Raw genomic sequence first — 22,821 nt, forward strand, 5'->3', positions numbered from 1 at the left:
ATGCCTTGGGAACTGGGATGAAATGGAGTGGGACTGGACTGCTTCCCAGTGACATCCTCCAGTTGTCTGGGTTTCCTCCTGGAGCTGCTGCCCCTCTGACCCGAGCTCCTGAAGCAAAACAGTGAAAGGTTTCTGCTTTTTTTTTTATTTTTTATTCCTGATGCTTGCTGCAAACCAATTCTCCCTTGGGATATGAATAAAACCTCAATTGAAATGAAGGATGGATTTTTTATAGGCTTCTTAGGGACAAACTTAATCAACTTGTGCCTCAGGATTTCAATAAAATATATATATTCACAAAGACCAGCTGCAACATACCAAAGCACAGCTTTCAGTGAACAAATGGTTTTGTTCACTGAAACATACAAAAGCAACTTAACCAAAGAAGAGCTTGATATGGTAGCCATCTTTAATAAACCATCCTAAAATAAAAATGTCTTAAAAAAATAAATAAATGTTTTAAAGAGATTTTTCATACCGTTAGTTGTGTTTCCATTACAAATTTAAAAAAATAAAAATAAAAAAATGTGTAAACGTGTTTCCATTAGATGAGAAACAGTTAAAATCACACAGGATTAAGTTTGTTCATGAGATAAATCATACCACATCATCATTCTCCAACTACTTCCTGTTGTTTTCTTCTTTGTGTTTTGTGCCAGTGGCAACATCTGGTTGTTGATCATGTGACTTGACTGATGTAAAAAAAAAAGTCCTTCTATTACAGTTTTGTGAAATAAATCAATTTTGATGCGGCTGGAAAAAAAACCCACCTCATCCTACTGCTATTTTTTTCTTATCAAAAAAGTTTTTATTTAAATTGGTTTGTTTCCATTAGGCAAATTTATTTCAAAATGCCAAACGCAGCTATTTGCAGTTAGGAAAAGGATTAAATCTGATGTATGCATCAAAATATCATACATTTAGAGTATCAATCAACCAATCAAATGTTATTTGTCTGGCACATTTCAGCAGCAAGGCATTTCAAGGTGCTTTACATAATTAAAATATAAACTGTATGTGACATTAACAAATAGATGAAAAGTAAAGATAAAAACATAGAAGACATCAAAACCCGCACTCTAACCCTAATTTAGCCATAAGCAAATCTAAACAGGTGGGTTTTATGTTTAGATTTAAAGGCACCCAGTGTTTCAGCTGTTTTACAGTTTTCTGGAAGTTTGTTCCAAATTTGTGGTGCATAGAAACTGAATGCTGCTTCTCCTCATCTGGTTCTGGTTCTGGGAATGCAGAGCAGACCAGAACCAGAAGATCTGAGGGGTCTAGACGGTTGGTACAGCAATAACAGATCTTTAATATATTGTGGTGCTAAACCATTCAGTGATTTATAAACTAACATCAGTATTTTAAAGTCTATTTTCTGAGCTACAGAGAGCCAGAGTAGGGACTTTAAAGCTGGTGTTATGTGCTCTATCTTCCTGGTTTTAGTGAGAACACGAGCAGAGTATGTTACATAGCAGAGGTATGTAAAAAGAATTTGAAGGAAATAAACCTGCTGCTGTTTGTAAAGCTTGAATGTACAAATTTATGTTCTAAAAATAGCACAAAAAGCTATTTGCTTTGCAAAATCAGAACGGTGTGCTGGAATTCCCACTTCCCTTCTCTGTCACACTGAAGAATGACCCGAGTGGTTTTCCAGAGATGTATATCGGTACTTTCAAAACAAGCTGCAGCTCGAAATGGCCCTTCTGATACACTAAACAGCAGCACCTTGATTTAGTGTGTTACCAGGGCAGCTGTCAGCCGAGATACAATGATACTAGAACGAACCTGAGGGGAAAATTTCCTCATTCTCTGTCACTTCACACGGGGCTCCGCTCTTCCACACCATCTGTCAACGCACCTGACATCACGTTGAGCTGCTGCGTGCACATGTACACCAGCACATGCTTGAGATGACTGAAGGCAAGGAAGTGGCTGATTGAAATGTTACATTTAAGACTAGTATGTTGCCGTTTTCTCAGTTTTGGTGAAACAGCAGACAAAAAATAAATAAATCAAAAGGGGAGAGCTGGAAGACGGACAGTGCTCCAGTGCGGCAACAAAGGTTTTAAAGCATGGGGAGGAGAAATAATTTTCACCGCAGTGGGGCTTTGCAGTTAATCAATATGTTACAAAAGAAAAATAGAAAGCCCACTGATTGCATGGCAGGTGGGAGGGAGAGCTATGAATATCAAAACTGTGTGCATGTCCTGGTTCGGCTCTCCCATGTCCCCTGCCAGCTGTGAGTGCATGCAGAAGCCTGAGAAAATGAGTAACAATTAGAAATTGACAACATTGTGATGGCCTTGGGAATAAGCATTTCAAAGCTCACGCTGAGCTTTGTGCAGTTTCTCCGAGCCCCCGGCACTTCTGTTTCAGAATCTTATTCCTGTGTTTCTTCCACACACACACACACACTCACACCCTTTTGCAAATTTGTTCAATTACACCAGGCGTTATTGAATGTGAAGCAGGTTCAGTTACAAGCAGAATGTAGGTGTGTGCGTGCAGCATCGGGGGAGGAAGCTTACCTTGAACAAGCCGTGCTTGTGGCTGTGTTGGCCTAGCCACACTCCACTGCCTAAGGTAAGCTCCATCTGAGGAGGGTCTATCACCCGCTCATAAATCCTGCCAACAACAAACCAGAGAAAAGGTTATGTTAATGACACAGGCTCAAACACATTTTTGTCTTTGCTTGATCTTGTTCTGACAGGAACACTGATTCAGTGCAGATGAATCCAACAGAATATGCCTCTGTCTGCTCCTTCTTCTCTCGTCTTCCTTTTAGAGAATGTTGAGCAGAAGCTGTTCCCTCCAAGCATGACAGCCAGTCTCACCCCTCAGCTCCAACAGACTATTATTATTATTATTATTATTAGGTCCTGAGATCTATGGTGGATTAACTGCCCAACTCCCAACGAAAACGGGCTTTATTACATTAAACATTGCACCAATGTTTTCTGAACTAAGGTGAGTTTAATATTGAAGTTTGTCCTTCACTTTCTTCCAACTCTGAACCCATGCACGCCTTATATTGGAAGATTATTTTTGCTTTTCTTTCCTTTTTAACCGTAAAGACCATATATACGGTCTCTAATGTGTTTGCAACAAAGATGTGTGTGATTTCACAGAAATAATAATAACTCTTAAGTATTCAGGAAATACTCTGTGCCAAAATAAAAATAAATTATTAATTGATGAAAGGACAGAAACTTTTGAGAGAATAGGTTTATGCCAACTACTCTTGCTTGCATTTAAGGAGAAAAAAAATTAAATGCATTTGACCACATTTAATCACAACTTGAGTAAAATAAGTAGTCAAAAGATCATCAGTGCTGACGGCACCTTAAGTAAACAATTCCTCCTTATATATAAACAAATTCAAAATTGATGAAGTTTAAGAAACATCCAAACAAAAAGCCAGAAAGTTCAGGGTTGAATCTCCCATCTTATGGTCAACCAACTGTAAGAAGAGTTTCTTTGAAAGAACTATGGGTAATTTTTCAATCTTTCCCGAGGCCCTTTCTATTAATTTGCAAACCACTTTGTCTCATTATTGTATCCATCGCCATTTAATTATTCACACTTTGTCTCTTCACATTCTGCTCTGCTCTGTGTGCGGCAGATTGATTGATAAGAGCACAAAAACAGAGTGCAAAGAGGTCCAGATGGACAGCAGTTACCGACTCTGCTGGAGACAAGTGGGAATGTTTGGTCGATCAAACCAATCGAGTCCAGCTCATTTTGCCATTTCATGCATTTGTAGTTTTGCCAACTGACTTTTACAAGTGCAAATATGAGCCTTTTGCCACAGGACATTTCACACCGACAACACATCAATTTGTATCCTTCTCTGATGTGTTTTGGACCTGCTTCAACAACCGATGATTTAAAGAAACCTTCTGTAAACTACTCACAATCAACTGTGAGCAATTGTGGTTTTGTGATTTAGATCAATTATTTGCTGTGACAGAAAAAAAAATGGTTGGGGGTCATAATCTTTCACATTTCAAAAGGCATAAGAAGGAATCAGAACAACAATTTGTGGAAAAAAAGGTGTAACATAAAATTAACAGCTAAATGAAATTATACCATACCGTATGTCGATAATTCACCACACTACTTAAGAACAGTGTGAAATAAGCTGGCATACAATGGATGATTACATGAGTAGAAAACACAAACAAATGGTAGTAAAAATCGACCCTTTTCTGCAGCAGAATAATTATCTTACAGATGTAATTTTTCTGTAGTTATTTTTTTTGTTTACATTAATAATATCAAAAGCTTTCACTGAAGTGTATGAAGAATAATTTACAACTGTAGATATTCGTTTCAATGGCACATTTGAGTTAAAATAGGTTGAAATATGTCTCGCTAAAGATATTTCATACAACATATGAGGTAATAGATTATTTTTATATTATTCAACATTAAAGCTGCAGTATGTAACTTTCATATAAAAACATATTTTTCTATACATTTGCTGAAACTGTCACTATGTTGGGACAGTTTAGTATGAGACAGATAATCTATGAAAAAAAAAATTTAAAAAAAAATCAAGCTCATCTGCCTTCTCCCAGTGCTATCTGCAAACAACCAATCAGAGCAAAGAGGAGGATATCAGTGCTGTCAATCACCCTGTGTGTGGTGTTGCTTCATCCCCCCTGCTCTCGGCTACGCTGCAGCCAGCACAGCCTACAGTGAATGCTCAGGCTGGTTAGCATGCCCATCAATAAAAGGATTAACGGTTTTCCTGTAATGGTTAATTGTTTCTCTGCCTTTAGCACATTTAGCACATGACATTGATTGACAGCGTCAAGACCCTCCTCCTGGCTCCGATTGGTTGTTTTTGGTCAGGAGCAGTGCATTTTGGTACAATGGCACACAGGAAGGAGGTGGAGGAAAATGATCACATATTACACAGCATGGTGATAGATGGTTAGAATTTTTTTTATACAAGTTACATGCTGCATTCTTCATGATTAAGACGTCTTAAAGTACGTTAGGTTTGAAGGCTGATTTCTGACCAGCTACAAGATTACATTCCTTTTTATAGTGGATGATAAAGTAGCCGTTGCTACCAGAAATAATGAAACTTTGCCTCTTTCCATGTCAGTTCTTGTCCCTCTTGTGGCCTTTTATATTTCCCACATACACAATCTGAAACAACATTGTCCCTTATTCAATTAGGCCTTGGTTTGCTCAGTTCCAGAAAAAAGTTGACATCTAAATAGCATGTGGTGTGTGTGCATGGCATTAAGAGGAAATGACACTGCATGAAATCCAGCACTGCTGTGAGTAATTTTATCTTTGTGATTAGCTGCATTCAGTATTGTCCTTTTGCCATGAAAGCTGTGTCACTGCAAATTTAGAGACTTCCTGCTGCGGCTGATATACTTTGAAACCATTAAATACCAAAAAGATGCAATGTAATAAAAGGGGAGGCTCTGCGTTTCCAAATGAGATTAGTACTGAATGTTCCTCTGAAGAGTATAAAATAAGCAGATAAGTGATTTTTTTTTAAATAAAAAAAGAATAAGTCTACAAAATATAGCAGATTTAGTTTCTCGTTGCATATTAGAAGAAAAAAATAGTGCTGGGGAAAAATATTCACCCAGTATGAATTTTCTTTGGTGGAGCTGTCAAGCATGCTTTAGATCACAAATTCACAAAAAGCAGACAAACTGTGGGCCGTTTTTGATGGAAAACAGCTTTTTAAGACATGTGGAACAACAACGCTCACAACAGAGAGACCAGTTCCACATTTCTGACAAGAAGTTGAATTTTCCGGAAGGTGTGCGTCTGCTGCAAAACTAACCGAGTTATGATTTATGATGATTTATGTAATTGCTATATGTAATAATTATAACCACAAATTCTGTAACTTACAAAAAAGATTGGAACCATTTGTTTTTTTAATTTAAGATCAAGTTCATTTCAGTCAAACAGGAAACCAGTGAGTCCACATCTAAATCGTTAAAAAGTAAAAAGAAAAATGTAACATTTAAATCCAGGCTTAAATATGTTTTAAATACTGTGTCAGGATTTAATCCGTGCTCAAAAACTCTTCAGGGACGGAATCCAAACAAATTTGCAAATAAGTGTGTTTGATTTCCTTTAAAGTAACGTAAAAGACACCTTTGATGGAAAATATTGTAAACAATTGATGACAAATGTTGGTGCCAAAGGTGTATTGGTTGGGAGGACACTTTTTTCACATAGGATCAGTATTAGTTAGTTTATACTTGATAGTTAAACTAGTCTGACAATCAGAAACATTTAACCTTAAAGAAATGGAAGAAATCTGTAAATACTTTTTCAGAGCATTTCAAGAACATTTGTGCTCATTTACAATGACCAAGTTTTTTTTATTTATCTAGAAAGTATTGAAGCAATTCTGCATCTTGAAAACAGGTGTCCATTAATCCCCGTTTTACTGTCAAAGATTGTAGGGAGGAAATTTCTAGCTTTCATTAAAATCAACACAGTAGGAAGGAAATTACTAATCAATTAGAGCTTGTTGAACATGGAGTGGTTTGCAGTGAGTGCGTCACACAGTGAAGCCACTTTACCCATAACTTCATCCATAACCAGTAAAATGGGTCAGTACTGCTCCACTTTCACACTGGTCTTATATGCCTTTTTTTTTAATGACTGTGTGAGAGAGGCAGAGACCCACATATCGATAAGAGAAGGCAGGTGCAGAACTACTCACCATCATTTATGTGACTGCAGAGGCTGGAACAAGGAGCAAAACCCCCAGCTGGGAAGCAGTGCCTTATGTCCAGGCTGAACTGTGGAAGCACCGTATGGTGGACTGTATAAATCCACTTAGTGCACTGTATTTATTTTGTTGACAGTCCATTTCAGAACAAGCTGTCAGACCGCCTCGTTTTGGACTGATTTACAGGCCGAGTAAAAGAGAAAAAAATGCATTTAATCTTGGACTGGGAGTATTTCAGTCCGTAAACTAACTTCCACAAGCTATCTATACGCCACAGGTGACAGCGAGCAAAAGAATATAAATAAACAGAAAGTCACAAGCAACAAATACAAATACAAGAGTGCCACAAGCTCCAAAAGCTGGGCTCAATATATTTAGGTGTATGGCTGTCTTCATAATTTTCCTTTAAAAGAATAATCTTTAAGTCTTCACCATGTGCTATGCAAACATTTGTCAGCTACATTAAACATCAGGCCACTTTACATTTTCACTTAGAGTAGCAGATATTTTCTGTCATATTTCTGTCTTTTCTCCGACAGAGAAAGATGAAGTTTGAAATCCAGATCCTGTTTTTTCTCCTGCATGGTTCAAATGTTTCAGTGCTCTAACTTTATCCACGTAATCAAAAAGTCCAGACTGACACATGTAAGGATTAATAGTTATTACTGTGAGATGGAAAACCCTCCAAACGTGCTTCAATTGAAGCTGTTTTTGAGGGTTCAGATGTAATACTATGAACTCAAAACTTAAAAAAATGACCTAGAATAATTTTGAATGAGTGAATGAAACAGAAGACATATTTCTTTCAGAGATTTTCTTTCCAAGAAACTAAGATAATTTATGAATGAGCAGGTTAATAATGCCAATGTATTGTAAGCATTGTATACTCTAATTCCCATCACGCAACTTTTCCTTTGTGGGAGAAAATTATGCTCACTAATTCTGATGCGGCCATTAAAACAGCCCTGACTAGTTAACATCCATTTACAGAAACAGAATATCAATTTCAGCTCATTTACTGGTAAATGTGTCTAATTTGCTCAACAAACATGGCTAATGATCAGCCTATTTGAGAATATAAGTGTTGCTCTTTCCGCAGCGCTGACTTGTAGTCCATTCAGTTACAGCAGCAGAACTGATTCAGTGTCCAAAATTTAGATTTTCTAGCTCCATGAAATTTGCAATACTACCATCTCAACTTAAACTACCTTACTTTTTTCTTACTCAGAGTTAGAAACCTAAATATCCACTATGAACCATCCTGTTGTGGTGCAATATTTAACTGGGATTCTTGCAATTTATTTAGAAATTACTGACCTCATTTGTGTTTGAACTCGCTGCATGGGGAGTGTCAAGAGTTTCTTAAAGATCTTTATCCAGACATATCAATAAAATAAAGTATTCAAATCTTTTTTGTCGTTTTTGTTTTTTGGACTCCAATTTTTATAAAATCTTCAGCTTATAAAAAGTTATTTTATTTCAAAACTGAAATAAAAAGTTAAAATAAGTTGTGTTTAGGTAAAATTTGCCTGATTTGAGAACATAGTTACCTTTTGTTTGTGCACGATCCTCAAGTATTAATACTGATATACACTTTTCTGTTTCGGTTTCATGCTAAAAACAACACTGTGCATTACAGCCAAACGTTTCCACTTCGCTCATGTTAAAAGTCTTCTTGTTGTTCAGTAAATGTTATAACTTTTGAACCCTTTTTTGACATTAACAATATAACTGAAACATGTATAGCCTGAGACATGTATATTTACCTTTGCAGTGTGAACTAAACTCAATGTGACCTTAGTGGCAGAAGGAGATTTGGACGTTTGGCAGCTGCCTTGAATGATTTCCACTGATGAACAATCTGTTTCACAGGAGAATGGTGGAATCCAAATTGGTTGGAAATGGTCTCATGGCTCTTTTCAGACTGATGGGCTCTAACAATTCCTCCTTTAAGGTCGTTGATGATGTAACTGAATGTTTTAGTCCCAGAATCCAACAAAATGTTGGTCTTTAAGAGATACTCCGAGTCAATGACGGTAGTAACTGGCTGCTCCTTTTAACCTTTTATTTCCAATTGTATTACAGAAGCACTTATTTTTCTTCAAGATTTCAGGTTATAAAACATCATGGCTGTTTGATTTTATGCTTAAACAACTTTGAGATCTGCTGTGCATCAGATATTTTTATTAATATTTCAGGTCTAACATGTAAATCTTAAGTTCCAATGAGAACTTTCACCTTTGACAAAATACTACCATCAACTTAAATTTTACTGTTATTATGGACGTAGTTGGTATTGATTGGCAAAACTCTCAAAGTAAATCACATTGAATTCTTTCCTGCAATAATGTTCGTCATAAAAATCTACATTAATTTGTAACACATGAATTGTTAACATATAAAACTTTTGGTTAGCAGACAGGAAGTAAACGGCTGATTTAACTCAAAAATCTTGCTTGTCCTTATAGTTTTACAATAATATATAATTATTGACATGCTTGGTGTAGAAAAACACATTTAAGGTTATTGGTTCTGTATGTTGAAAATCACTGAGAAAACTTAAAGATGTCCAAACAAATTGGAAAGGAATTAACTGTCCCAAGTCACGTAAGATTATGACTTTTGTGGCTGAATAAAGTCGGACCAGAGAGACGTTTTACCTTAGACAGAGGAACCTGTATGTATATTTAGCCAGCTGTCAATGAATCTCTGCAGAAAGTACTTCTAAGACAGACATCTGTCAGTCTCTCTCTCTCTCTCTCTCTCATGCTGCTGACGTTCTGTGACTGAGGCAAACAGTACCAGGTCAGCTCAAAGTAGAAATCCACCACGCAGCGGCAGGAAGACATTAAAATTATGCTCCAACGTGACAGGCAGAGGAACTTCTAATACAAATAAGATTATTTTTCTAATTCAAAGTATATTCAATATATTTTCCTTACCAAGACATCCCAGAATGTAAGGCAAAATAAAAGAAATACAGACACAAGTAGCCAAAGAAGAAGTGGAACATTCTCTTTGGGAGCAGAAGGCAGAGAAACCACGACAATGAAAGTGGAACATACTCTTTTAAGATGGCAGATGTATCATGTTTAATGGATAAAACGACCCAAATTTCTGCTACTGAAAGGTTGCTTCCGAGTATAGAACTGGTGTTACCTGCAGTATGTAGATGAAAATGGAGTCTAATCTGGATTTGTCATCAAACTCCCAGTAGAACCGTATGCCTGCTTCCTCGCTGTGTCAGAGACGTGTAATTGCCTCACCTCTGCAATAACCTTATCGTTTGATAGAAGTTTCTATCCGTTTCTGATAAGGCACAACTAGTCTGGCTAAAGACATATTCTTATATAAAAAGGATGGAGTGTGGTAAGGGAGGGATGCATCATGGTGTCCCCTGGGTCTCCTTGGCACACACAGCTCTCTCTGCCTGCCACATGCGGCTTGAACGAGACCGCCTGATGCAGGTGGGCTGGACCCTGCTGAGCTCGACAGAGGACAGAAACAGTAATGACACACTTTATCACACTTGACACTAAACAGTGAACCTTTGACAGAAGAAAGCCATCAGGTGGCCCAGGAACTTTAGCTCGGTTCATGAAAACAAAGTCTGACACTGTGATAAATGATGATGCTTGTTGCAGGAGAAAAGCAGCACTTTTCTTTATTTACGTAAATAATAACATCTCTGAATAACAACTCACAACAAATGTAAAGAAACGAAGAAATCAACATTATGAAACGGTACCAACAGTGCTGACTCAGTCCACCAATACACTGTTTTCCATCACTTCTATTTAGTTTCGATTTACTCAAAGGTGCAAAGGGCAAAAATTTCAGCCTAGATTAAATCTAGAGAACTTGCATCTTAATTTAACCTGTTAATTTACATCTTAATCCTACATCTAGGATCTAGATTTGATAACAAAATTCAACAAATTATAATATTCCTAGTTGGATATTTCCAAAAAACAATCTCCAGGTCCTTGAAGATGTTTTAAAATGGCTGATTAAAGGTAAATCTGGAAAATTTCATAGCCTCAAAGCAATTATGACGACGTGTCGCACTAGTCAAAGCACATTTACCACTTTATGTTTCCTAACAAAATGTTGCATTTCCTATTTTGGTTTCTGCACTGCCACCATCAGCTTTAGCCTTTGATTTGGATGGTTTTAATCAGCTCATCAGCAGGAGAGAAGAGTTTCTGTGTCTAGCACATCAAACCACCAAACATCCAAGATATAAAGTAATGCTGGCATAAAACTGCTCATGTTTTGTTTATGAGCCGATATGTGACTGTTGTCATTATTCTGTTCAAACCTTTTAGCCACTGCTTACACGCTTTTCTCCTCCTTTTCGCTAAAGATAATATAAAGACTTCATTGTGACAGTGAAACAAATAAATCACATTATAAATGCATCCAGAAAAAAAAAATGCTTCGTTCACACTTCCATCAACGAGCACAGCTGGAGCGATGCACTAAATTAACTGAGCTACTGCCAAGCTGCTGATCGAGTTATAGTGTTGCTATAAACCAGCCTGGCCGTTCCAATTTTTATTTTTTAAATAAATAATCATGACCGTTACACAAGGGCTACAACTGATCGATCATTTAATATTTAAAAATTACATCAGACGAGTCAAAATATGACGTTTAAGTGATAATTTTATTGTTTTACGGATGGAAATGGCAATAATTCATATAACAAATTAATTATTTCAGTAAACAAAAAGCTTATGAAACTAAAAAACTAGATGTGTGACTTTAAAATTTTACTCAAATAAGAGTAGCATTACTTCATAAAAATACTCCTAAAAGTACATTTAAATAAAAGTTACTCAAATAAATGTAGCTGGGTACCACCAGACGTTGGTTGTGGTGCAGTCCCAGTGTGTGAAGGAGGCATAAGGCAGCGTATACCAAACAGGGCCAAGTGAATGGAAACGTTATAACTGCTGTATGAGTGGAGTGACGCATCCAGTCAAAATAAAACATCTACATATCTCCCACTACTTCACTGACATTTAAAACTGCCCTTCATCAGGCTGCCGGAGTAGCTCCAACAGATCTGCAGTGAAGTGCATTTACAGATTGATCTAAATGCTGGTTATTTTTCTGGACTTGGTCCACTGATCTGAACCCCAAAGGCTACACATGTTCTGTGTGGTTTCACCATATATTCTCTCACACTGCTGCAGTGGAACCATCCAGTACTTTCCCCCCAGAACTGTATCTCAAGCCCAAACCCTGCTAATGCCAACAATGTCAAGGTTACGGAAGGCATCGTGCGGCATTGCTAACCTGATTTCAACTCATTATTATTCTTTGAGCCTAACCCTTCTCTTGGCAGGGGCATTGCCAGGTAATGAAGTAATGAATGGCTGCTGCTCTGCTGAGCGGTGCTGGCTCTGCCCTTCACAGGAAATTAAAACGTTACACCTGAATTCCTCATTCGGGGTATGGTTTCAAATTGTTCATGCATGGTTTGACCACGACCTGTGTCACTACATTTTATCACATTTATATTAAAACATCATTTCATTTTACTGAACAGCAAAACATATAGGGAGGCGAGCTGACATTTTATCTGATGAAGTTCAGTGTCTTTACAAATCTGTCATTAATCTAATGTACCATTCTACTATAACAGCCTTTTTCTTATCATAATGATAGTGCTGGCCGGGCTCATGAGCTGCTTAGTAGGAAGGGGAAAAAGAAATGTACCTTCCAGCTGACTGGGTTTTTTAATGAGCAAAGTAAAAATGTCATTTTCTGGCTGCTGGATACAAAAGCACCACAAGTGGATTCTTGAAGGTGGAGAGCTAACATATACCATTTTTCATTAGTGAAATGTTAAAAAAAAAACATAAACACACTGAACTTCACACTAGAGCATGAAACAGCATCACTATCATTTCTCAGTTGCACATTTACATGTGATGCCATTTTTAAAATAGCTTCATTTCTCATCACAATGTTCATGAAATAGTAAAAAGACTCATCACAAAAAAGAAAAAGTAGTTGATAAAAAATCCATGTAAGGAGGCCCCATTTAACTTTTAAATATATTCTCTAAATCCGGGATGTCCAAAATGTGGCCTGGGGGCCATTTGTGGCCCTTGGAGTGATTTTGTGTGGCCCCAAACTGTGATTCAAGAATTATACAAATTTGTCCCTTAATCAGGAAAAATTGGAAAAATGTTAAGTACAACAAAAGTTTTATAACCAATTTTTTATAAGAAGTGGAACTGTTTATGTAAACTTTTACTGAAAAGTTGACTTTGCTATATCTGAATCAGCTTTTATTTAATTTATTAAACTTTGCCAACTATAACAAGTGTTTTGACAGAAAGTGACTCAAATATTTTCAAACCCAAAAGAATTTAAAAAACTAAATAAAATACAGAAAATATACAAAATCATTTCAAGATCTTTGGATCTCCAATGAATAATATCAATTTTCTACAAAAAACAAACAATCAACTTTGATTGGTTGATTTTATTTTAATCTCTTTTTTCCTTTTTTTTGTTGATTTTTTCCCACGTGACAAAATGTTTGGTCAACCCTGCATTAAATTGTACAACTACGATCAGATATTGTCAAAATCACAATTTTCTTTTGTAATATTCCAGGGAACAAGTTAATCATTTTCTCAGTTCAGACAGTTTCTGTGAAAACCTCAACATCTAAAACCTTTTTTGTTATGAAGTTTTCCAATAGTATCCCTCCAATTTGCTTTATGTATCATCTAATGCTTTTGAGTTTGTTTATAAATCATTGCATTAAATTTAACTTAAACATCCCAACTGGAAAAAAAAATTTTAAACTTCAACATTTGCTTCATTTAAATTGATTAAATATTCCTAATTGACTTTAATGATGTTTGTCTCCTTTTTATGTCAACTTAGGCTTTTTAGGTCTCAAAGTTCACATAAGAGCAAATCAAAGAATATTTTGGTTATTTGCTTATTTTTTTATAAGTATCACCAGGGTAGACATTCCTTTGAACTCATGCATGATTTACACATCATGCACAATTTATTGCAACAGAAATCAAAACTGATCAACTTTTTTAAAAGCTTATAAGAAAAGCATTTAGCTCGACTACAGAGAGAAGGAGAAAAAAAATCAAGGTCAAAACAGGCAACAATTTCAAAAAATTGAAAGCAGGTCTTTATATAATAAAGCACACACAGATGCAATGTGATCTGTGGAAATGCGTTCAGGGTAGCAACGTGCAAGAGGGAGTTGAAGGTTTAAGAGGAAAAAGAAAAACACTGGCTGTTGGCAGTTCATTGCTAATGAAACCCATAACAACCCCTCTTTGAGCCACAAATGTGGCCTGTTTGGCTATAACTACGTCTTAAACATTAATGTCCCCAGATGATTTATGGGCCAAATGAGGTGAATAATGTGGATCTGTATGCATTGTTAGCAAAGCTCCTGGTGAATTCAGGCCACGTAAAGTCTACTGCAATAACACGTTGTTATGCGGAACCTGAATCTGCTACTCTAATATGGATGAACCCGGTATCCACTGGCCTCTATCCATAATTATAGAACAAAAATATTACACATATAACTGCACTTTCCAGAAGGAGAAGAAGAGGGCACAAAACATATAGTATGAAATATCACCTCCTTATTGCTCTGACTGAAAATACCTTTAATGAACTCTGTGATTAATTGCGATGGCCGCTAGTTAGGCATAAAATTACTGGATGCCGCAGAGATCGCCCGGATGCAAACATTGGTTTACTAAAGCACATGGCCATCTGTGCCAAACAAAACTGTGATTTTCACCAGGTAGTTGAAGCACTAATATCCCACAAAAAAATCACCTCGAAACAGAGCTTACACTGTTGTCTAACTGCTCATCGAATGAGCCCTCACACCATTAGACAGAGAGAGAAACATCACATTAAGAATATTTACTCAGAGGTTTGGCAGAGGCTGCATTGGCAGGAAAGACAAAAGCTGATTACATAATCCTCTGATTGCAGACATTGTAACTGTGTAATACAGTGGATGGACAGCGCAAAACTAATGTAACCTTTATAGCTTTTCAGTTGTAAAAACAAAAGGCTAAAAATAGTCATTAGGCTGCAGCCTGACAGGAAAACTCAAACCTAATTGATCAAATCTATCAAAGACTTCTCACTCTGAAAGCACTCAGGTTCTGGTGGGTGGGGATGTGTGTCACTCAAACAAAGAGGGTCTCAGACAGAAACAAACACTGTTATCACAGTTTCAAGCAGTCAACTTCTTCTTCTTCTTCTTCTTGTTCCTGCAGCTGAGAAAGTCCTCACAAACTCCACATGATGTAGGTAAAGTCTGGACTTTGCCACCTGTCCCCTCAGCAAGAAAAACTTAGACATGACTTTAAAACGACATCCCTCCTACTGAGGAACCAAAGACTCTATAACAAGGGTGAACAAGTCTCTTCCTTAAGGACTAGTGTCCTACATGTGTTGGGTGTTTCCAAGCTCCAATATAAATTATTTAAAACATAGATGACATGGTGTAAGAAAAGAAAAAGTTTCAGTTTGATCTGTGGGAGCAGATCTGAATAAATACACAGTCCACAGACCCCCAGGGGCTGGGATTGCCCCTCTCTGCTCTACATAGGCTTCCTTAGAGCTAACAAGTAAAGGGTGGCTAATTTTGACTTTATATGGAGGTTATGTGCACTAGACTGTTAGTAGAGATTTGTCCATCACATGAAAGCTTGTACAATCAAAAGGTCAAATGATACATTAGTTATCCAAGTCATCATGACAAGATATTCCAGAAATGCATTTGTTCCAAATAGTGAGGTAATGAAAACGCACCTCAGTCCTTAGACAGGCTTGATATGCACATTTCCAAACATGTAATCTTTTGACTCTGGATTAATGTTATTTATAAATCTATTCATTTTTTTCCCCCACAAGCTAAATTCTGTTACAGGTTGCAGGATCATGAGACAAAGGTTGCCAGTCCATCAAAGTTTTTCTTGTTTTTCTAAGCAAACCAGGCAAACAACTTTGCAACAACGTACTCGTATGTAAGGGTTGTTTCATCATCAGCTACCCTGAACCTCTGACTGCTTATTGAAGCAAGAACATCAGGGGAACCAATCCATTTAGAGAGAAAAACAAAGTGAGAACAGAACCTCCCTTCATATTCCTGTAGCAGTAGAAACAAAGTGCCAACCATTCAAGATCTTCATGAGTTAAAATGTATGTTTGGGGAAAAAAAATTACACATTTCCTAATAAAACCTTGAGTTATTAGAAAAATATTTCAAATTGAAAATGATTTGTGGTTGTAATGTGATATAATGTAAAATAACTGAAGGGGAATAAATATTTCCTGTATAAAACCAGTAAATTTAACTTTTTCTCTGGTTTATGATTTCTGACAAACTATTTTACTTGAACTAATTATTTTACTTGTCATTTTTTGCTTATTGCCTCGTTACTCATGCTCTTGTCAAGCAGGTGTTATACATATACATTATACTTGGTTTTAGTTTAATATTTTTAGCGTTGGAATAAATAATACATTGAACTATAAAAAAAAAATGTTACAAGTTTTTACACCACGTTTGTTAAGCTCGTTTTTACTATTTTTTTATTCTCTGCATTTACAAAATAGGCATTTTAAAATATTTTAAAATGCCTATTTATTGCATATTATTTTCCATTTTGGACACTTCCTCTTAAATCTACATGTTTCCATGTACATTTCTCCTTGAGGACAAGTTGAGAACTTTGCATTGTTTGTTGAAAACGTACTGGATCAAACATTCAGGAGCTAAAACTGAAGTAATATGTTCATAACATCCAAACCTTTGAGGCTTCATTACCTTTCTGTTTATGAACACATCATAATATTCTCTCTTTCATTGTGCTTGGATCAGGACAAAGACAGGTCTTGTAAATGAGCTAGATAGCATGATAATTTCTAACCTGTTTCCATGACAACATAAAAAAGACACTTGTTTTAAAAGAGACTTAAAGAGAAAACTAACCTTGTGATAGGAGTTGTTACCCAACTATAATTGTATTTTTAATGTCTCTAAAAGGCAAGATAGTAAAATAAAGGGTCTGTTTTGTCCCAGTTTGTTTTTCAGTGTTCTCTTAAGTTGCACTAGTGTGCAAAATGGCAACCTAATCTGCTAAATCCAAGGAGAAAAATCTAAAACACAATGTGCATATTGAAAACAATTGAAATTAGCAATTAGTGTAATGTAATACCCTCTTTATCACCCACTAGAAAATGATATTTAAGGTTGTGCATCTACGAAAAGTCTCACTTTAGCCTATTCTGCATTTTCATGATATTAAAATAATGAATAAGAAGCTCTGATGACTTGCTTTTTGTTATTGGTTACTTTTGTTTGAGCATATTTGTGTTCTGCACCCCTAAAGGAGAAGCCTTTAAGGAGAAACAACTTACTTTCAACTCGGTGCTCCTTGAAGGTTGACTTTCATATCACATCTAAAGATCACACATGCAGAGGCCTGGCAGCGCTGGGTACCAAATAGGAAGAGACACCAGAGAGAAGCACAAAAAACAGCAGCAGGAGCTAAAAATTTAAGGCTGCAGCAAAGGCTTCTGGGAAACGCCAACCACTCTGCTAATAAAATGACCTTCAAGTAATGGACAGCAACATGGTGAACAGATGGAGCAATTAACTCCAACTAACTATTCCCTTCCAAAACAAAAAGGATAATCTGAGTGTGTGAACAGCTTCCAGGTTTCCAAGAGGGGAAATGTAGAGATTTCAATGACATATTACAGTTCTGTGGGCATTTGACCTTGTCTTTGCAGCATTATAACCACCAGCAATAACCGACACAATGTGTGTGTGGGAGGAAAATGACCTACAAGTTATGCACCAGGAAAATACATTTGAAATGACAGGTGTGTGTGAGGGGGGAAAAGAAAAAAATTATTCTGTATGACGGAGCATAGTACAGCCATTTTCACACTCTGCAAATTGAGCATGAAATGTTAGTTCATTTGAGTATATGTCATTATTTCTGAATGTGTGGGTTGTTTACTGATATGAACCCAAAATGCTCTGGGAAGAAAGAAGCAGAGAGAGAGAGAGAGAGAGAGAGAGAGAGAGAGAGAGAGAGAGAGAAATTAGGTTATCATTTGGACAGGTAAACAGTTTTTTTCTCTGCATGAAGAACAGAGAGAACAGGATTTTTAAAAATCTTTCTATTGATTAAATTTTCTGGGAATTTCTTTGTATGAAGCATGAAAAACAAAGCTTATGTATTCTGACTCATATTTGAGGGCTCTTTCAGAACAAGGCAGAACGTTTTGATGCAGCATGTTGGTCTCAACAGTGCAACTTTGTTAAAGAGTAACATTCATTTACCAGAAACTAAGGCCGCTCTGTATCACCTACGCATCATTTTGCCTAAAATCTCCATATTGTTTTAGAACAATGTGTACTTTGGCAACAGCACAGCAGTGTGTTGATGTGTTTTTTAATATTTAGTGTATTCTGTTATGAGTGTTCTGCAAAATACCATGACTGATTGTGTTCAGATTTGTTGTCTTCCCAGAATTTAAAACTTCTAAAAAAAACAGATCAATTTTGTCAATGTTGTATACTAGTTTCGTTAAATAATAAAACTGACTAAAATTCCAGTCACTTTTACTCTGATTCCCTTTTAAAAGCTAGAAAATGTCAAAGTTCTCACAAAGAAACTTTAAAAATATTGGTTAACAACTAATAAAGTTTATGATTTACGTGTGAGACCAGTAAACAGCACCATCTTTAGTTAAATATTTATTTTTCCAATTAATGATGAGCCTTTTTAAACCGTACAAACACAACCACCAAAAGGTCAGGTTCAAATAAACTGAGTCTGTCGATATTCCCTGTATAAAATAATAAGGTCTCTGGATTTTTGCACACTTACTCTTTAAATAATATCTGAAATCTCATTTACTGAGGAACTATTCTGTGTTGAAGCAAACAACGAATTAAATACACAGCATTAAATATTTCATTGCTCCTGCATGCTTAGGATTTTGCCAGTGATCACTCAGAAGACATCAACATTTAAACACCCAACTATCAATACTTAATAAGGATCGAAATAAGGAAAAACAATATTATTGACTGCAACATATGGCAACAATGTGCAAACAGTTATCCCCGAGTTTGTATTTTAGCTTCACGGAAATTCAGATTAAAAGAATTGTAATATTGTTTGGTAACAATTCAGAGTAACACTTTATTAGAAGAGGTTTGCATAAGACTGACACTGCACTGTCATAAATATGACATAACACCTGTTATGAACATGAAGTCGTCTTCATGAATGTTTGTCATGAAGTGTCATTTGGTAAATTATGACACTTTAGATGCAAGTTGTAAAGGAACTTTGCATTAAAAGTGACATTATTTACTGAATGACTTCATGACAGTCATAAATATTCATGATGATGACTTCAGCTTCATCACAGTTATGCTATGTTTATGATAGTATCATGTCAGTCTTATACACTTCAAATAAAATGCAACCCAATTCAGTTTTTACACGGTGGAACTGCTTTAATCAGATTTTAATCCGAGTTTGAAAACATCATTTCCTGTGATACGTCCCACTGGCTTCATGTAAGAACCAGGTGAAAATCACAGGCATGAAACAAGTGAATTAGCTCAGATGTACAAAAAGTTAAAAGGGGCAATAACATGAAATTCAGTTTTGCCACACTTGTAATAAAACTACCATTTAGTAGAGCACTGTAGCCGATTGGTCATTTACTACGGTGGCAAATAAAAAAGGAAAATAATCTTCATGAATGCGCTGATGAGTTCAGAGGCAAGCCACATTAATCAACGAAAAAGAGAAACATAATTACAGGCAGAGATTGAATGGTGTCGGATAAGATGAGCATGAATCCAGAGGAGAAAAGAGGATCAGACAGTACACACAGGTACATAATTAGTCATGTCTGGGATGAAACACCGAGGTCAGGAGGTTCCAACTACGATGCCTCCCCCGAGCAATCTGGATCCATTACTGGAATATTTGATTTCAGGTCACTTCCATGTGGCGCTTAGAGCAAACAATGGAAAAGCAAGCAATTTGCGACAGTAGAAGGTGATGTCTGGCTTTTGACTTGTGTTTCAGAAACAACTTAATTTGTAGATAGTTTATGATATCAAACTCAAACTTGACTTTGTGGGATTTTAGTTAGAGTGTCCTGGAAATGTCTTACAGTTTCCCTTGAGCTAGAACGAGAGCTGCAAGTGGAAAATCTGATTATGTTGGAACAGTGACATAAGAGCTAATTGCATTTACTTAAAGACAGAGATGAGAAGTGTAGAAACAGTTAGAAATGCCTAAGCAGCTTCCGGTTTGCATTAAGTTTAAATGAGATGATTAATGTCAGACTATGAACCTGATAAGTTTTATATTTAAATAATCACACCACAATCTAATTAACTATCTAATGCAGAGGTGATGACAGCTTAAAGACTAATACCATTTCCACAAAGCCCTATTACATTCACATGACCTGAGTCTATTATGTCGCCTCCTTGCTGTGATTAAACCACAAGCTGGAAAATTGTTGTGTGACCAAAATAAAGATAGTAGGAGTATTATGTGCAACAGGTAGCACATAACCACTTAACTAAACTACTGAAGTGAATTTACTGGCATTTGCGGTCTTTAAAAATGAGATGTTCCAGCAAAGACTCTGACTCAGACGTATCTGAAAAAGGAGGATTTAATTTCAAACAAGCCCATGATACAGATCTGTGCACCGATCTCCGGAGAATCAAAGCTGACAGAAAAATTCTCCAAGAACTGTGAACACCGGCTTGCTTTTGTAACCTTCCAGATCACACCATGCAATACAAATCCCCAACACATTGCTCTAACTTTAGGCACAGGCAGACATGCACTGTCTCTATTTACAGCCTGTAGCTTCAGGTTGGATAGTTATCATGTGTTGTTCTATTTCATTGAGCGAAAAAGGAAGAAAAAAATGAAAGGAATTCAATTTAAACCAAGCTAGCATTTTAACAAACATTTTTTTTTCTGCAAATGAAAACAGAAACTTGTAAAAGCTAAGTTAACCCACCACATGAGCAAAAGCATAGAATAAGATGGCCAGATGTGAAACAAAAGGCTGCAGAACTAACAAACATGTTAAAGAGAAAAGGCTGCCTTACAATGTTCTTCATGACTTTACCAGAACATCTTAATGTCATTCTAAAGCATGTGCTTTAAACAATACATGAATATCCTGAATTTCACCTTCAGGTTTAGTGTAAAATGCCTGCAGTCCAAGCAGTTTTGCATGCACAATTTGGAGGTGTCTGCACCTGACCCCTGCTGGACACTAAAAGAAGTTCAAGAGGCACTAAACCTTAAATATGAGGAACATGAGGCGTGTGCTGGATGTGCAATGTTCTTTTCAGCTGCTAGGTGAGATTAATTTGATAGTGGCGGGATTGATAAGCTGCTCAAGAAATTTGGATAATTGCCATTTGTAGTTCTAGTCAGTCATGAAGACAGCTCCGAGATCATGCAAAGATAATTCTTAACATTGTAATTAATTAATCATAACAAAACTCAGAGATATTAAACAGCAAAACAGACAAGTTGAGCAATTATCAGAAAGATATCTCAAACTGTATTAAATCCAGGGAAATGGATGCGTTTTTAAAAGAGATTTAAAACGTTGAATCAAAAATGTATGTCTACTATCTGAAGTTCAGAGGAACTTGTGCTTTTTAAGCTGTTGCTCCAAAACTTTCGGAGGTTTCGGGACAACCAAAAGCATCTGATCGGATGATTTCAGTGCCCGGGAAGGAACATAAGGTTCAAGTAACTCAAAGATATGGAGGTGCAATCCATGTAGGCCTTTATAAGTGAACGAGAATTTTAAAATGATTTGGCGACACACATGGAGCCAGTGAAGAGAGGATAACGCCAGTGAAATGTGTTCAAACCTACGAGTTCCTGATGACAGTAGCTGCAGCATCCTGAACAAGCTGCAGCCGTGAAAGGGAGACCTTACTGACCTCAGCATAAAGCGCATTACAATAACCAAGTTGGGCTGTAATGAAGGCATGAACTATTTTCTCAAGGTCAGGTCTGACCAAGATGGGCTGAAGTTTAGCAGAGGAGATCTGCAGTGTTGTGTGAATCTAAGTTACAACCTAAAAACATGTTTTATTATGATCAGTCATGGTTTCCAAATAATTTATCTGTAACTACCCTTCAGTTTTACCCTAAAGTGCACATTTTCCATCACTTCAATTCATTTTAGAGCGTTTATCTTTCCTATTGTTTTTATGGTACATGACAGGCTTTGTCTCAGCCAAAGGCCTTACTGGGCACATGCAGCATCTCCTTACACATGTTTTTACCTGTGCCATGTTTTTTCAAGATGGCTGTCAGGCAGATAGCCGCAAAATGTCCATGAACTCTCCTGTTTCTGATCCACCTTCAGTTTAAGTCAACATCCCAACCCCGGGGTAAGAGTCCCTCACTTACGCACAGAGACTCTCAAATCACACACAAACAAAATGACAGCAACACGGTGAAGGTAAATGCCTGAGGGTTTTGTGTCAAAAGCAACAAATAGGAGGCAGAGACATCCTAAAAAATGGAAGATGTCACCATTTCTTTAGTTTCTAATCAACTGATTTCAAATCTTCTGACAGAGAATTGCATGATCAGAATGAACAACCGAAAACTTGCTTCTACTTCATTGTTTCATTTCTTTCTAGATTACATTTGTAGGAGAAAACGACTAAATACATGCTGGGAGATGCACTCAAGCATTACTACATTACTTACTGCAAAAACATGGAGTCCTCTATAAAAAATACACATTTTAAAATGTAGGACTTTGAGGATGATAATAAAGCGCGATACTGTGCAGATATAACCCAGAATGCCCTGAGCTAACCTTCACAAGCAGCTTCACACGGCCTGCAGACAGGATTGCAGGTTTCTCGCTGAAGGAAAATGACTCATCTTAAAACCTGCTTTATATTTCTTTAACATTCAAAATGACAACTTTACTGATACCCAGCACCTGTTTCCACACGTTAT

General features: G+C 36.7%; 1 protein-coding gene across 2 annotated transcripts in view; it reads right to left on the reverse strand.

The window, feature by feature from the left end:
* LOC103462905 (protein kinase C-binding protein NELL1) overlaps positions 1-22,821 on the reverse strand; it is a 237,735-nt gene that overhangs the window by 161,289 nt on the left and 53,625 nt on the right. For both annotated transcript variants that reach the window (XM_008405946.3, XM_081605463.1), the window contains one exon: positions 2,532-2,628. In XM_008405946.3, the coding sequence (XP_008404168.2) occupies positions 2,532-2,628 (97 nt within the window). The remainder of the gene's footprint in view (positions 1-2,531; positions 2,629-22,821) is intronic.

The sequence above is a fragment of the Poecilia reticulata genome, chromosome 3 (genome assembly GCF_904066995.2).
Source record: "Poecilia reticulata chromosome 3, P_reticulata-male-v2, whole genome shotgun sequence".
Lineage (NCBI taxonomy): Eukaryota > Metazoa > Chordata > Actinopteri > Cyprinodontiformes > Poeciliidae > Poecilia > Poecilia reticulata.